The sequence below is a fragment of the Haemaphysalis longicornis genome, unplaced genomic scaffold, assembly GCF_048455015.1.
Source record: "Haemaphysalis longicornis isolate Haplotype H1 unplaced genomic scaffold, Haemaphysalis longicornis Haplotype H1 scaffold_6, whole genome shotgun sequence".
NCBI classification, from domain to species: Eukaryota; Metazoa; Arthropoda; class Arachnida; order Ixodida; family Ixodidae; genus Haemaphysalis; species Haemaphysalis longicornis.
Window position 1 is genome coordinate 54474663 of NW_027526407.1, and position 14138 is coordinate 54488800.

Sequence of the window (14138 nt, forward strand, 5' to 3'; positions counted from 1 at the left end):
ACGCACGCATTTTAGGCCGCATTTCTCGGAGTACACGAAGAGCTTGACTCGCTTGGAGCGAAGTGGCGAGCGGAGGTATGGCCGGGCGGCGGCGACCCATGGCGGCGAGTCAAGCTTCAAACATGGCGGGTCAACGCAAGCTGGGCTTTCCTCGGAGATTTTCTCGAGCCGTTCATGCTCGATTCGCGCCATCCGACTTTACACAAACGGTCCGAATACGTGGTAGGGTAATTGAATTTTGTTCCTAGACATTCGTCAATGACGTGGACGCGATGTTGTGCGACCACCCACACTCGAACCGTAGAATTAGCAGTGTCGTCGACAACGGAGCGCCGAAAAACTCTTGTTTTGCAAACTTCACTGCTGCACACCTCGGAAAAAAAATTCCCAGACATCATGCAAAGCCACTAGTGCAAAACCGATCAGTTTTCATGATTGCGGTGTGCACCCAAAATGAGCAGTTAATCGTTTTTTGACTGCAACAAACGCAACCTCAGGCTCGAGCGACGGCATATGCGGCGCTTTCCAGCGCGAAACTCGCGTAGCGTTCCGTGACGACCGCACGCCCCCCTTGTAAATTGGCCACATCCACTGCCACTTTTATGATCGCGACCACAGCATGCAATGCTTGGTCAAATTGGAGCAGTGTATGCTCGCGCACGGCAATAACTTGAAACACCAAAAACTAGCTGCCTTTTTTGCACCTGAATAAAGGTTTGCTTCACTGAATACATTGTGTTTTGATTACTTGCAGTTCTGGGACAATTAAAGTTCGACTACTGTAGCTTTTTTTGTGTGTTTGCTTATATCGAAATACCGCTTATAACGATTTTGCCGTCCCGCTGACTTCGTTATAACGAGAGATTACTGTATATATATATTTATATATATATATATATATATATATATATATATATATATATATATATATATATATATATATATATATATATATATATATATATATATATATATATATATATATATAAAGAAAACTTCTAAGAAGGTGGAAACCAGGATTGTTGCCAACGTTTCAGCAAATAGACTTGCCTTCGTCAGGGCGTCAAGTCTCGTTGCTGAAACATTGGCAACAATCGTGGCTTCTACCGTGTTCGAAGTTTTATTGCTCCCTATATATATATATATATATATATATATATATATATAGAAAGAAAGAAAGAATGTGGAGAAAAAAAGCGTAAAGGTCATCGCACCAGACCGGTATTCTGGAGGTCGTGGGTTCGGATCCCACCCGGCGGGCATTTTTTTCTCCACTTTCTTTCTTCCCAAATTCTTCATCTGTTTCAATGACCTACCACATCCTCCCCTTTGCTTTCAGAGATTTTCTTGACTGCCAACCCTTATTTCTGTCTTATTTTCAACGAGCCCTTCATTTCCTATTCTGATTCGCTACATGCATAGCGAGGGCCTCTGTTCTGGCAGTCTTGGTGCCATAGGAAGCTTAAGAGGGTTCAAAGCTGGTCGACCACTCTCCACATGTCGTAGACACTCAAGTCACGGCCCGGGGGCTAAAAAGAAGGTCCCCTTCACCCCGAGTAGTCCGAGTGGCGCTGGCTACCACCCCCCAAGCGCAGGAAACAAAAATACCTCAACATAAATACCACAGAAAGTGGAGGGGAAAATAGCTCCGCCAGTAGCGTAGTGGTCATCGCACCAGACCGGTATTCTGGAGGTCGTGGGCTTGGATCCCACCCGGCGGGCATTTTTTCTCCACTTTCTTTCTTTATTTATTTCTTTCCAAATTCTTTATCTGTTTCAATGACCTATCACATCATCCCCTTTGCTTTCCGGGTTTTCTTGGCTGCCAACCCTTATTTTTGTGTTATTTTCAACGAGCCCCTCATTTCCTATTCTGATTCGCTATATATATAAACAAATGTCACTGAAATGAAGCGTGCCCAACCAAAGTTCTTATTTAGTTCGCTATGGCCAACAATTCGCTATATCAGTGTTCGTTATAACGAGGTTCAACTTATGAAGAAAAAAAACGCAGAAAACATGAAAGTGATCGAGTGGCTCAAGTTGGCGCTATAATTGCGAAAATTGACAGAAGCATGACATTTAATTGTGCCCGTGCACGTGTGAACGATTGGAGAAAAAAAAATTGTAAAGGTACGGAAGAAGAAGCTTGCTTTTGGCAGAGCTAGAATGTATAGGCGCTGAGAGACGAAAATGGCAGCATAACAAATATAGATGAAGCAAGAAAGCAACAATAAACAAAACAATAATTTATGCCTGTTTGTGCGGGAACGATAGGCAATAGCGTTTTAGGTGAGCGAGGTCCCTATAGCTGTCTTTTAAAGTGGGAGCATTTCCGCATATGCAGCTGCAGGCAGTATATAATTAAGTGATAAAATTAATTAATCACGTTTCTTGTTTTAATTTTGATGCCTAGGAAATAACTAAAGCGTGGGCTTGGGGCAAGTACGGCGGCGACGGATCGTGCAAGGTGGGAGAATCATTTCACTGTCGCCATTTGAGAGCTGAATCGTCCAGAAATGTCCAGAAGCATGCTCAGACGGGACGAAATGGGCACGATAATTAGCACTGGCTCTATTTGCGGCATTTATAACTGCCGTTTACGTGGTTAAATTATGAACTTCTTGATGATTTCAAGAAAAACTGGAAGCGAAGACAAATCAAAACCTAAAGTTCAGCGACGCGTTCAGCTTTTCAGCCTTTACGACCACCTTCGGCCACTCAGCGCAGTTTCGGTTTTTATTTTGCTCTTGTAAAACCTTGATTATAAAAATACCCCATAATTGTAAAATAATTTAAGGTTGTGAACAGCGACAAACAACTGACTGATATTTTTTTGATCGAGCAAGACAGTAACAATTGTGAGGAACCAAAGCGTATCACGTGAGTCACGTGAACGAATTTTTCTAGTGCTAAGTTGATGGTGCTCTTCGAGTCCTGAAGGTGTCCTAAAAATGGCGGACAGTTTGAGTTTAGACTTTCCTGTCATTAAACGCGATTTACTGCGGTCTCGCCGCGAATGTTCGCTGCGCGGACTGCGTCACAGTGCGAAATGGGCGGCCGAGCTAGCGTACATGCTACGGAACGTAGAAGCCAGTACTTCAAGCCCTATCGGAAGTCTAGACGACTCCAGCGACTTGGACGAAGGATACCACCTATCCAAGGGCTACCTAGACCTCCAGGAGTACGACAGGGCGGCCTTCCTTACCAAAGACGCGGCCGCGGGTCCCGCGCAGTTCCTGCACTATTACGCGAGGTACCTCTCGGATGAAAAGAAGCGCCTTGATGATGTGGTCGACCCCGTCACAGCTACCAACCCTGGAGCAAGCCGGGAACTGAAGGACTTGCAGGTTGGTCTGACATTTAGTCAGGTACAGCTTGTTGTTGTTGCCTTTTACGAGAAAACCAACTGCCACAGCCGCAGATTTTGTCGATATCGTTGAATCGACTGTGAAGCAAAAGTATTGTGAAGTGACCCTGCTCAAAGATCCAAGAAGTACTACGTAGATTGAATCCGGGCTGGTTAAATATTCCTGAGAGATGCCCGGAGCTTCTCGTTTTATCTGTGCCGGCGTCTGTATACTCTTACCGAAAAAAAAAGAAGAAGGATAAAGAAAATTGTGCTGTTAAAATAGGGCCGAAAACATGGCACTTTGAGTCACGGTACGTATGGGTATAAAGTTTTTTTTTTATTTAATTTCTGTAGAGAGTGTTTATATAGTTAGTTTTTCTACAGGTACAGTCTTCTACAGCTACAGTTTTTTCTCGTTTGGTAAATATACAACAGCAGCTAAGGTTTCGCTTTACAACAAGTCAGCTGTCGATGCGTGCTCACTGGCACGGAGCCCTTAAAATAAGAAAATAACGACTCATGTTATTGTGTTTGGGATGGCTGTCAATTACAGCCTATTCCAAAAGCATGATGGCATGCCCTTTCATCAGTCACTATATTTCTCATCTAAAAACGAACCTTCTGAGCAGTATGTATATGTATGTTTGTGGTCCACAATAAACCACAGGAAAAGCACGTGTTGAAGAAGCAGCCAGCAAAGTGACGGGCACTATCAAGTGTTGGCGAATCGAATGCCACGGCATTTGCTCTACATGCATCTATCTGGGAGCGCAGTGCGCAGAAAGGTTCACTCCTCAAAAAAGAAGTGTGAGCAGTGGGGTTTGCGATTTGTCGAGCAACAGTCCGTCACGTTAAGCCTCATGGTATTGACGGAGAGGCCGCCAATTAACGCTTGGTGGACCAGTTATATGATGATAATGCGCATTATCTTTCCACTCGTGACCTCTAAGCGCTTACCGCAGTGGCTCAGTGTACTATGGCGTACAGTGTACTCGGTATTTAGTGTACTAACCTGCCACGGTGGCTCAGTGGCTAAGGCGTTGCGCTGCTGAGCACAAGGTCGCGGGTTCGATTCCCGGCCGCGGCGGCCGCTTTTCTGATGGAGGCGAAAAGCAAAAACGCCCGTGTGTACGAGATTTCGGCGCACGTTAAAGATCCCCAGGTGGTCAAAATTAATCCGGAGCCCTCCACTACGGCACGCCTCATCGCGTGCGTTGCGTCGGCGCGTTAAAACCCTACAATCAATCAATCAAATCAAATATTTAGTGTACTACAGTGTGCTCAGGGTACAGCATACTTGGGCTGGTGAGCCCAAAGACGTGGGGCAGCGGCTGCTTTTCAGGTAGAAGTGAAAAGCAAAACGTCTGTGCGCTGAGATTTTGGCGTACGTTAGCGATCCTCAAGTAGTCAAAATTGATCCGGGGCTCTCCACTGTGGTGAGCCCCATAGCCAGGTGAGGCTTCGATGCGGTAAACCCTCGTTATTAATGAATTAATAGGCATTTAAGGGGCACGCTGGCCTTAAAACAAAAGGCTTTTTTTTACAGTTATAATGATAATAAAATGGGGGTGTGTATGTAGTTTTTCATTCTGATCGTAGATATAAAATTTGTTTTTGGGTTAAATGACTATATTCAAATTTATTTGGATTTTTATATTTGATTCTTTGAGAGGCTTTGTAAAAAAACTGCTGGAGGGATGCAGCTGAACAAGGTACTAGTGAACTGTGCACAAATCAAGGAGTGCAATAAGACTAACAGTATCATTCTATCTGTTCTGTGGCAGAAGTTAGGACTGTTTGAAGTTCTGGCCTGGAAAATGGAAACCAGAACAACCGGTTTTGCCTTCCAGGCCCAAACTTCAAACGGTCAGAACTTGTACAACAGACCAAATAGAATGATAGTGTTAATGTCTTATTGCACTCCTTGATTTGTGCACAGTTCACTGGTACCTTGTTCAGCTGCATCCCTACAGCAGTTTTTTTACAAAGGCTGTTAAAGAATCAAATATAAAAATACAAATAAATTTGAATGTAGTTGTTTTACGCGAGAACAAATTTTATATCTACGATCAGAATGAAAAATTACATATGCCCCCCCAATTTTTATCATCATAACTGTAAAAATAAGCTTTTCTGCTTTTAGACCAGTGTGCCCCCTTAATGGAGCCATGAAGAGAAAACACAAGTTTGGTTCATTCAAAAGATTGCCTCGTTCGAATCATACTGACACCACTTTTAACGTAAACTTCACTCAAATAAGCTACATAATTAGGGAAAAAGGAAATGGCCATGCGACCCACTAGCACGATTCCCGCAACAGAACCTGTGATGTCATACCAGCCAGCTCTGAGATTGGCGGAGGGTGGCAAAAGCAAACCCAAATTAGGCAGAGCTTATAAGCTTGCCGAACAAGCTATTTGCGCTTAAATTTAGGGCACATTCTTTTTTAAAGCTGTAAGAATGGTGGGACAAACAGTGGAAGTTACGAAAGCACACCTAAACGTAGAAGTACTGATGCGTACTGCTGTTGGTACTGCGCGCACTATGCTTGGTTTAGCTGCACAGGACTGCGGGGCTTTGGGGTTGTTTCGCACGACACTGGCCGATTGGCGCAAGCAACGGTGTCTTACATGACCATATGTGTCAGGCGAGCACTATGTTTTACGAAATTATTTTCTCCTCCCTGAACAAAAACAAGCCAGGTTTAAATACGGCCAAAAACAAACCAAAGGCAGAGAAAACAGCTTGCCGCGGTATGGTAGCGCCATCTAGGTTCACTAACAGTAGACAAGGCTTCCTGTGATGTCATTGCGGACCACGAAAACGCACGATTTAGCAGGAAAATCAAAATTTAAACTTAAAATAATTAATTTCTCAGTGACTAAAGCATCGTTTGCATTCAGACAAACGCTGGGAGCACTATAAAACTCGAAATGTTTCGAGTAACATAAACTTGTGTTTGGTCTTGTGGCCCCTTTAAAGGAGCCATGAAGAGAAAATACAACTTCGTTTAATTTGAACGAACTAGGATTCAGTATCCCACTGAGCTCCATTACAGCCACAAAAGATGTTTTTTAACGAAAAAAAAGCAAAAAAGTATTTAAAAACTTTCAAATTTTGCGCCACTGTGACGTGTTATGAGCAAGAATGACGTCATACGGGCCAACAATAATAATTTTTAGTGCGTTAGCTGCACGTTAGCATTCAAGTGATGCGGTCAAATGGAACTAGAGGCCCCATTACAGACGTCCAGTCATGTGTCGTCGCGACAGGTCAGTTAGGCGGCCGCCAATCGCGCAAACAAGGTTCTGTGACGTCATAGAAAAGTTGCTGGAAATGGGCTAGGGGGTCGCGACTGCTTCACACGTTTTCTTTCATATCTCCGTTATTTATTCGAAGATTGCGATGATATTGGTATCATTGTTATCAGGGCTAAGCAGTCTTTCTAATAAACCGAACTTGTATTTTGTCTTCATGGCTCCTTTAAGCTTTGCTGACCCCAAAGAGGTCACCCTTTCCTCTATCTCCCCGCTCCCAGGTGGAACTCAAAGCTGCTCGTCCCAAGCTCGACGGCTTCGGCTTGTACATCTACGGTGTGGTTTTGAAGCGGCTGCAGCTTCGCCAGCTCGCCATCGACGTCCTCGTAGAAGCCGTGTGCGCAGAACCGTTGCACTGGGGCGCCTGGGTGGAGCTGTCGCCGCTGATCAAAGACCGTGACCATTTGCTGCTCCTGGATCTGCCGGACCACTGGATCAAGCACTTCTTCCTCGGACATGTTTTCCTTGAATTGCAGCTCAGCGAGGAAGCGCTCAGGGTGTATAAGCAGCTCCAGCAGGGGCCCTTCCAGGACAGCCCGTACATCATGGCACAGGTCCGTACTTCTACATGGGTTACTTCGATGCTGTTCGGAAAATACAGGGTGGTGCGATGATAATTGGAGCACTTTAAAAAGTTTTCCTGAGCCAACCGCCGTTCTGTTCGCACTCAAACTTCGCGCGAAGGTTGAATTTTGTGTTCTACTTTGTTTGCCACCGGGAACAACGATGGTACTTACCTGTTTATTCTGAAAATAAATAAAAACGATTATCGCCTATTGGGGAAATGGCGGCCGATTTGGACAAGCGAGCCAGTGCAAGTTTATCTTGGAACGATGGCGCCGCCTGGGGTATGCAAAGCGAAATGGACGATGGGGATTCACAGTAGGAAGGAGCCAAGTGAGGTAGCAGACGATCGGAAAATCTCTTTCGTCCCTAGTTTGCAATGATCACAAATACTTGCATAACAGCTGATACCAATCACACTTGGCTCCTTCCTACCCTGAATCTCCATTTGTCTGCGCCGTTGTTCCAAGATCAACTTGCACTGGCTCGCTTGTGCAAATTGGCCGTCATTTTCCTGTACGCGAAAATCGTTTTTATTTATTTTCAGAAAAAACAGATAAGTACCGTCATTGTTCCCAGTGTCAAACAAAGCAGAACACAAAATGTGACCTTCTTGTCAAGTTTGAGTGCAAATAGCGGCGGTTCGCTCAGAAAAAATTTTTAATGTGTTTCGTCGCACCACCCTGTACATCCTTCTAGCCATTCCTACTCCTAATGCCTGTTAGGTGTGGCTGAGTGTACATAGGTACACAAACACCCACACATACAGGATGCATGGGGGTAGCTCCTAAGGTCCTGTTGAAAGTACAGCCTCCCAAATTTTTAATAATATAGTGGGAGCGATGACCAGTCGGCATGTCAGCGCCTTATCATGGTGTTCACCGGCCAAACAGGCGAGGGTACGCGCACGCGCATGGAACTATCAGTTGTGGGAGCGTCGTCTGCTCCGCTGTTCTTCTCAGGGCAAAACACCCCTGTTTTAGATGCGACTGCATCTCATTCACTCGCCTTGTCCCTCCATACGGCGTTGTTGTCCGTCCACAACCCTCCCCTGACACTATAAAAAAAAAAAATAATAGTTAGCGGCGCCCGGTTTCGATCCCACAACCCTGTGGGTGGAATGCGAGGTACATGGTGCTCTTCCCACTGTGCCACAAAACCGAGATGGAATGAAATGCTACGAACGCGCCTTATATCCTTGACTCATTCAAACTACGTCAAGATGCTACTGATACAACGCATGATGGGGCAATGATTAACACTTGCAATAAAAGATAAGAAGCTCCCACTTACAGCAACAATGATGGAGTAAAGGTCGTTGCGACAGCGAAGCCCCAAGCATACCACTTAGAGAGATTGACCAAGATTGGCCAATAAAACATAATAATAATCATAAAACATAATAATGATACGTGTTCCCGACACGTTTCACGCGATTTCAGAATCAATCCAACGGAAACACCAAGTGAACCCCACGATGCGTCGCATCTACACAGGGTTCCCCTCGCCGGGAGGTGGGCGGTTTTTTCTTATCTTGCAAGGCCGTTTCACTACCACCAAAGGTAGCTAAGCAGTGTGGGGCACAAAGTCATTCAGATGCAGTGGCAGGGGGTGTGCCACTCTCAAGGAAGCAGCGTAGCAGACGACCCTCATACAGCAGATGGCCCTATGCGCGTGCGTATACTCTGCCTTTTTCGCTGCTGAACACCGTGATAAGGCGCTGACATGCCGGTCGGTCGTCGCCCCGCTATATTATTAAAAATTTGGGAGGCTGTACATCATGGAAGAGTGGTGGCACTTGTCGTTAAGTGACTTTCACTGGTAATTTTTCAGCCAGCAGTTGGTTCGTAGTGGGGAAACAAAAATGGCTTAGCTGGTAGCGGATGGTGATCAGGGCACACTTGCTAATGACAATGGGGGTGTGGTAATAATGATGATAGTGCTTGATGTGAGGTTGGTTATTGCCGCTGCATGCTGTTGACGTTTGATTATCAGCCTCACTGAGCCTTATGAAGATGAGCTCCGGGTAAAAATGTTCGTTGTGAGGTTCTGTCTTCTGTGTGTGTTTATTCTTTTATGTCATGCTATACAAGGGATGTATATGAGGTGGAAAGTTCAACATGTATAAATCTGAATACTGGCTAAACACCCTGACACCAGATGTCTGAGCAAACACTTTCAGAAATGTTTAAAAATTGACTTTCGAGAAGATAAGAAAAACTATTTGGGAGGAAACTGTTAACTGTGGCAGGCATCAGTGAATGTGAAAGAAGTGTTAATTAGCTTCGTGGTAAACCAAAACTTACTAATAAACTTTTTAATTAGCAGAGTTTGGGTGTTGTCACCAGTGTCACCCGCACACCATACTGAAACTCGACGCATAAGGAGCAATGAAAGTCTTGTGCAAACACATCTGCTGGTGTCCTTGAAATGTATGAGTTGTCATCTTACCACATCACTAGAAGATGCTGCATTTGCACTAGATTTCTTCTGCTCCTTATACGCTGATTTTCGGTTTCATGTGGGGAAAAAAAACATGTAATGTTCGTACGCTGCAGGAATCTAGAGAATGATCTTTTTTCACTTTAATGGCTGTTACGGCATCGTAGTCTCTGTGGCTACTAACTTGTCATTGGCAGTCACCGCCAAATGTCGCTAGTTGGAAAGTTGATCTGCAGACGTGTAATTTTCGTGTTTCTAACAATTACTGATGTCCGCCAAATGTCACTGCTTGTTCGTTAAACGGCAACTGCACTCAAATTTTCGTCAACAAAAAATAGTCATGTAATAGTGCACATAAAAAGAGTGCGAGATGCAAAGTACTCCGTTTCGAACGTGAACGTGAGAGACGCAAACGGCTTGTCAAGATTGGCATTTTTGGAACTGAAACTGAAAAAAAAAATAATAATAAAGTAGCCATTATTGATGGCCGGAGATGATATAGGTTATGGAACGGAAGCAGGTGCGCCAGTACTGGCGGCCGCTTACAGCAGCCTCCAAATGCACTCGGTAGAGTCGCCTTTCGCACTTTTATTTCTACAGAAAATCTTTCATTAACATTTGCCCTGGCTAATAGAGTTGGTCGCAATTCCGACATCGCGTTGCTATCAATCGAGATAAAGTAGACCGTCTGACAGTGATTTCAGTGTGCAGCACTTCGGCTGCCGCTGCTGTGGTTTCGCGGCGGCGATGGCCTCGGCGTTTGTTGTAACTGACCGAGCGATGACAGAAAGTAAATGGTGGAAGAAAGTGTGGCAAAAGTGTGAGGGGGAGGGCGGCGCAGCCAAACAGAAGCCCAGCTTCACTGTGTGCTGCATGTGGTCTTTCTCCGTCCTCCTTGCTGCGTGGCTCATCCGAACCACGCGACATTTGCGCGGGAGGTTCAAACACAACTTAGACACAGCATAGCCGTCAGCAGCGACGTGCTGAGAGATAACAGCAGAGTAGCATGCCCTGCCGTGGGTACGCTGATCATGTGACCACTTCCGGAGACGCTGAAGATATGCGGAGTGACCAAGAAGATTGCAATTCGTGCTGCGCACAAATTTCGCATTAGGGAGTGTAGTAACTGTAATTTTATTTCCCTCAGACTAACTGCTCAAGCAGCAATCCTTGGCATTGTGAGTAAAAATGTGGGTCCAGATTTACAGAGCTACTGGCTCGTATGATATCAAAAAGCAGATTTGGTTAGCCGGTGCCTCGGCTGTCGTATCGCTAATTTTGAAGGGAACGAAACTGCACAGAGGTGGAGCTCAGTCACTAACCATTTTTACTACGTCATTGCGTGCAAACAGCTGTGTGAATATCAGCCCCGTATTTTTCACCTCGGTGCACATTGAGGATCGAATTCTAAAATTGGTCTGAAACCGCATGTCAGCCTCCACAGCTATAGATGATGCGCTGAAACGCGAAAAAAAAGTTCCCTGTCTAGCTGTTTTATACTTTCACCAAAGACATGCGCAGTTTATAACATTTTACTGACAAGTAAACCAAATCTAACACTGCAGTGGATGTCAAACTTTCCTTTCCAGAAACTTACTCCACCTTGGGGATTTCCCCTAAATGTTGTCGATTAACACCTGTTTATTACTTCGAGTCCAATTCGTTCTCGCGCTACAAACGACTAGCCTCCTGGTTAGCTCAGTTGGTAAAGCGACTGCTCTAGTCAAGCGGTGGTCCCGGGTTCGAATCCTGGACCAGGACGAATTTTTCTTCAACTGCGAAGTTTCTGAGAAAAGCTGTATAGCTTTTCCTTTGTAGCCGTATGGCTGCATTCAGGTGGATGTCAAACTTTCCTTCGCAGAAACTTACTCCACCTTGGGGGTTTCCCCGAAATCTGTTCGATTAAATGTAACACTCTACAAAAGTAAACACTTTATTTCGATCTCACGACGTGCAGGTGGCCGTCGCCCACCACAACTTGCGCGAGCTCGACAAGGCCATTGAGGGCTTCCAGGCGCTCCAGCAGGTGGACCCCTACCGCCTGGACAACATGGACGTCTACTCCAACCTGCTCTACGTGCGAGAGAGGCGCGACGAGCTGGCCCTCCTGGCCCACCGCACGTCCGCCACCGACAAGTACCGCCCCGAGACGTGCTGCATCGTGGGCAACTTCTACTCGCTCCGCAAGCAGCACGAGAAGGCGGTTCTCTACTTTGGCCGGGCACTGCGCCTCAACCCCAACTACTTCCCCGCCTGGACCCTGATGGGCCACGAGTACATGGAGATGAAGAACACCAAGGCGGCCATCCAGGCGTACCGGCGGGCCGTCGAGGTCAACCCCCGCGACCACCGGGCCTGGTACGGCCTCGGACAGACCTACGAGCTGCTCAAGATGCCGGCCTACTGCCTCTACTACTACAGGTCGGTCGCGCTCACCTTTGACATGCTTAAAGGGGCCCTGCAGCACTTACCATCGACCACTAGGAATGTATTTTGGAGTAAAGTTTATTGTCCCAGCAATCTCCTTCCGCAAGAATTATGAAAATCCGTTCACTATCACCGAAACTACGTGCGATGAAAAATTCCGCATAATCGTTCCCTCTCAACTCGACCGCGGACAATGCGACGAAAGCTGCGCGCTCTCTCCCGAAGAGGGGGGTGGCTCTCGGCGTCTTCTCCGGTGGCCTTCGATATATCACATGCCGGGGAGTTTTCTCGTTTTCTCCGCAACATGGAGGGGTCTATTTCCGGTATGGTGCCACAAAAAAGCAGGCATGGGTGCCTGCTCACAAGCGCGCGCTCGGGCTGATAGGAGCAATAAATAGGGCTGATAGGAGCAAGAGTTTTTGAAGCAATAAATGTTTCTTGTCAAGTGGTCTGGTTGAAAGGGGAGTATTGAGCTCATCACTCAAACTCCGCGCGTACTCAAAACACAAAAGAAATGGCAAACCTGTGCCTACTGGTTCAGGCATAGAAGAGGTTCGTACACAGCGCCGACGACGGCGGATCGTCACAGGAAATGCGAGAAATTAGCCGCGAAGTTGACCAGTGACAGCCAATGGACAGCCATGGCCTCAATGACGTCGTTTAGGTCATGCCAGGGGTGCATAATGAGGAAAATTGAAGGGAGCGCGGTAGGTTTTTCTGCGTCTTTCACAGCGTTTTGCGCACTCCCCAGTTCACGTGCACGTGTAGTATTTGGCTCAGGTATTCCTGGCAGTGTAATCTAAACGTCGTGCAGGTTTACTTGCACTGCTCAAAGAGTGTTGCAGGGTCCCTTTAACTCTTACGTTACGGCAGAAAAATGGCTGATTTTGAGTGCATCCACAAAACTTTTTTTTTTCCGCTTGAGCAACTCAACGCATTTAGCATTGCTATGCATGAAATTGTAGCTTATACTTGTGAGTACTTGTATAAGCTACAATTGTACTTGTGAGTGCCTTTTTCTGAATTATTGTAATAATGCAGTATTTTTTCGTGGCATGTCTTCAGCTATTTCAAATACATATATGTGTTCTCTTATAACTTGCTTTCTTGCTTGCTGATAAGTACTTGTTGTGACTACCTTTTTGTACCCCCCCCCCCCCCCCCCCCCCCCCCCACTGTAATGCCGCATGGCACTGTGGGTACTAAATAAATAAATAATAATAAATAAATAGATTGCTCTTTCACAAACATAACAGCAGTTCTGTCAAAGGTACAGTTATTTACTGTTGATTTGTCAAATAAACAGAAAAAAAAAGAAGTATACACGCAATCCGTATAGGCATTTGTACTGAGCCTAAAAATTATTTTAGGAATTCTAAGATATTCATGTTGTTTCTACGTTTCTAAGCTGTTATTCAACGTATACATCAACGCTGTACACCAAGTTTTGGATTTTTGCGGGCCTGCCAACCTAGCAGCCCTGACGGCTGCCACTATGCAAAGCCACTTGAGAGTAGGTCGGTCTCTCTAAATGAGGCTTTTTTTTTTTTTTTTCAAAATGACCCACAACCAGAAACTGAAACTGAGTCGGATAAAACTGCAGCGACAAGAAAAACTTGGCAACCTTCCTTTAAAAAAGGGATGGCTAGAAAATAGTTGTGATAATGCCTTGAAGACGTGTACGCAGATCGTAGTTCGTGTCGAAAATGAGCGAGATCCTGGTGTTTCACGGATCAAAATGAGCCTAATCCCAATGGGAGTTTGCTTTTGCCTCGAGTGTTCAGACTGTTTCTTGGGTGTTGTCGGAAGTTTTCTTTCTTTTCTTATTGTTATTTTACAGGTTATTGTAGTGGGGTGTCTTGTTTGGTTTGATTGTACCACAGGAATGATGACAAGCAGTGAACACACTCGTAACTATGTTTTTACAGTGTTCCGTTTATTGCATCACTGCGGATGCCCAGAGTGGAATTCAAACGTTCTACAATATTTCTTGCGTTTTTTCAGTAAAAAAATGAATGTCTTCATCGCTGGAATGG

General features: G+C 45.4%; 1 protein-coding gene and 1 non-coding gene across 2 annotated transcripts in view; both read left to right on the forward strand.

Moving 5' to 3' along the window:
• The first annotated feature begins 2892 nt into the window (after positions 1-2892).
• LOC144142709 (cell division cycle protein 23 homolog) overlaps positions 2893-14138 on the forward strand; it is a 61222-nt gene continuing 49976 nt past the window's right edge. The window contains exons 1-3 of the mRNA XM_077674374.1: positions 2893-3350; positions 6891-7223; positions 11633-12096. Of these exons, the coding sequence (XP_077530500.1) occupies positions 2955-3350; positions 6891-7223; positions 11633-12096 (1193 nt within the window). The 5' untranslated portion in view covers positions 2893-2954. The remainder of the gene's footprint in view (positions 3351-6890; positions 7224-11632; positions 12097-14138) is intronic.
• On the forward strand, positions 11363-11436 carry Trnat-agu (transfer RNA threonine (anticodon AGU)). The gene has a single exon. It is a non-coding gene; the product is annotated as a tRNA-Thr (tRNA).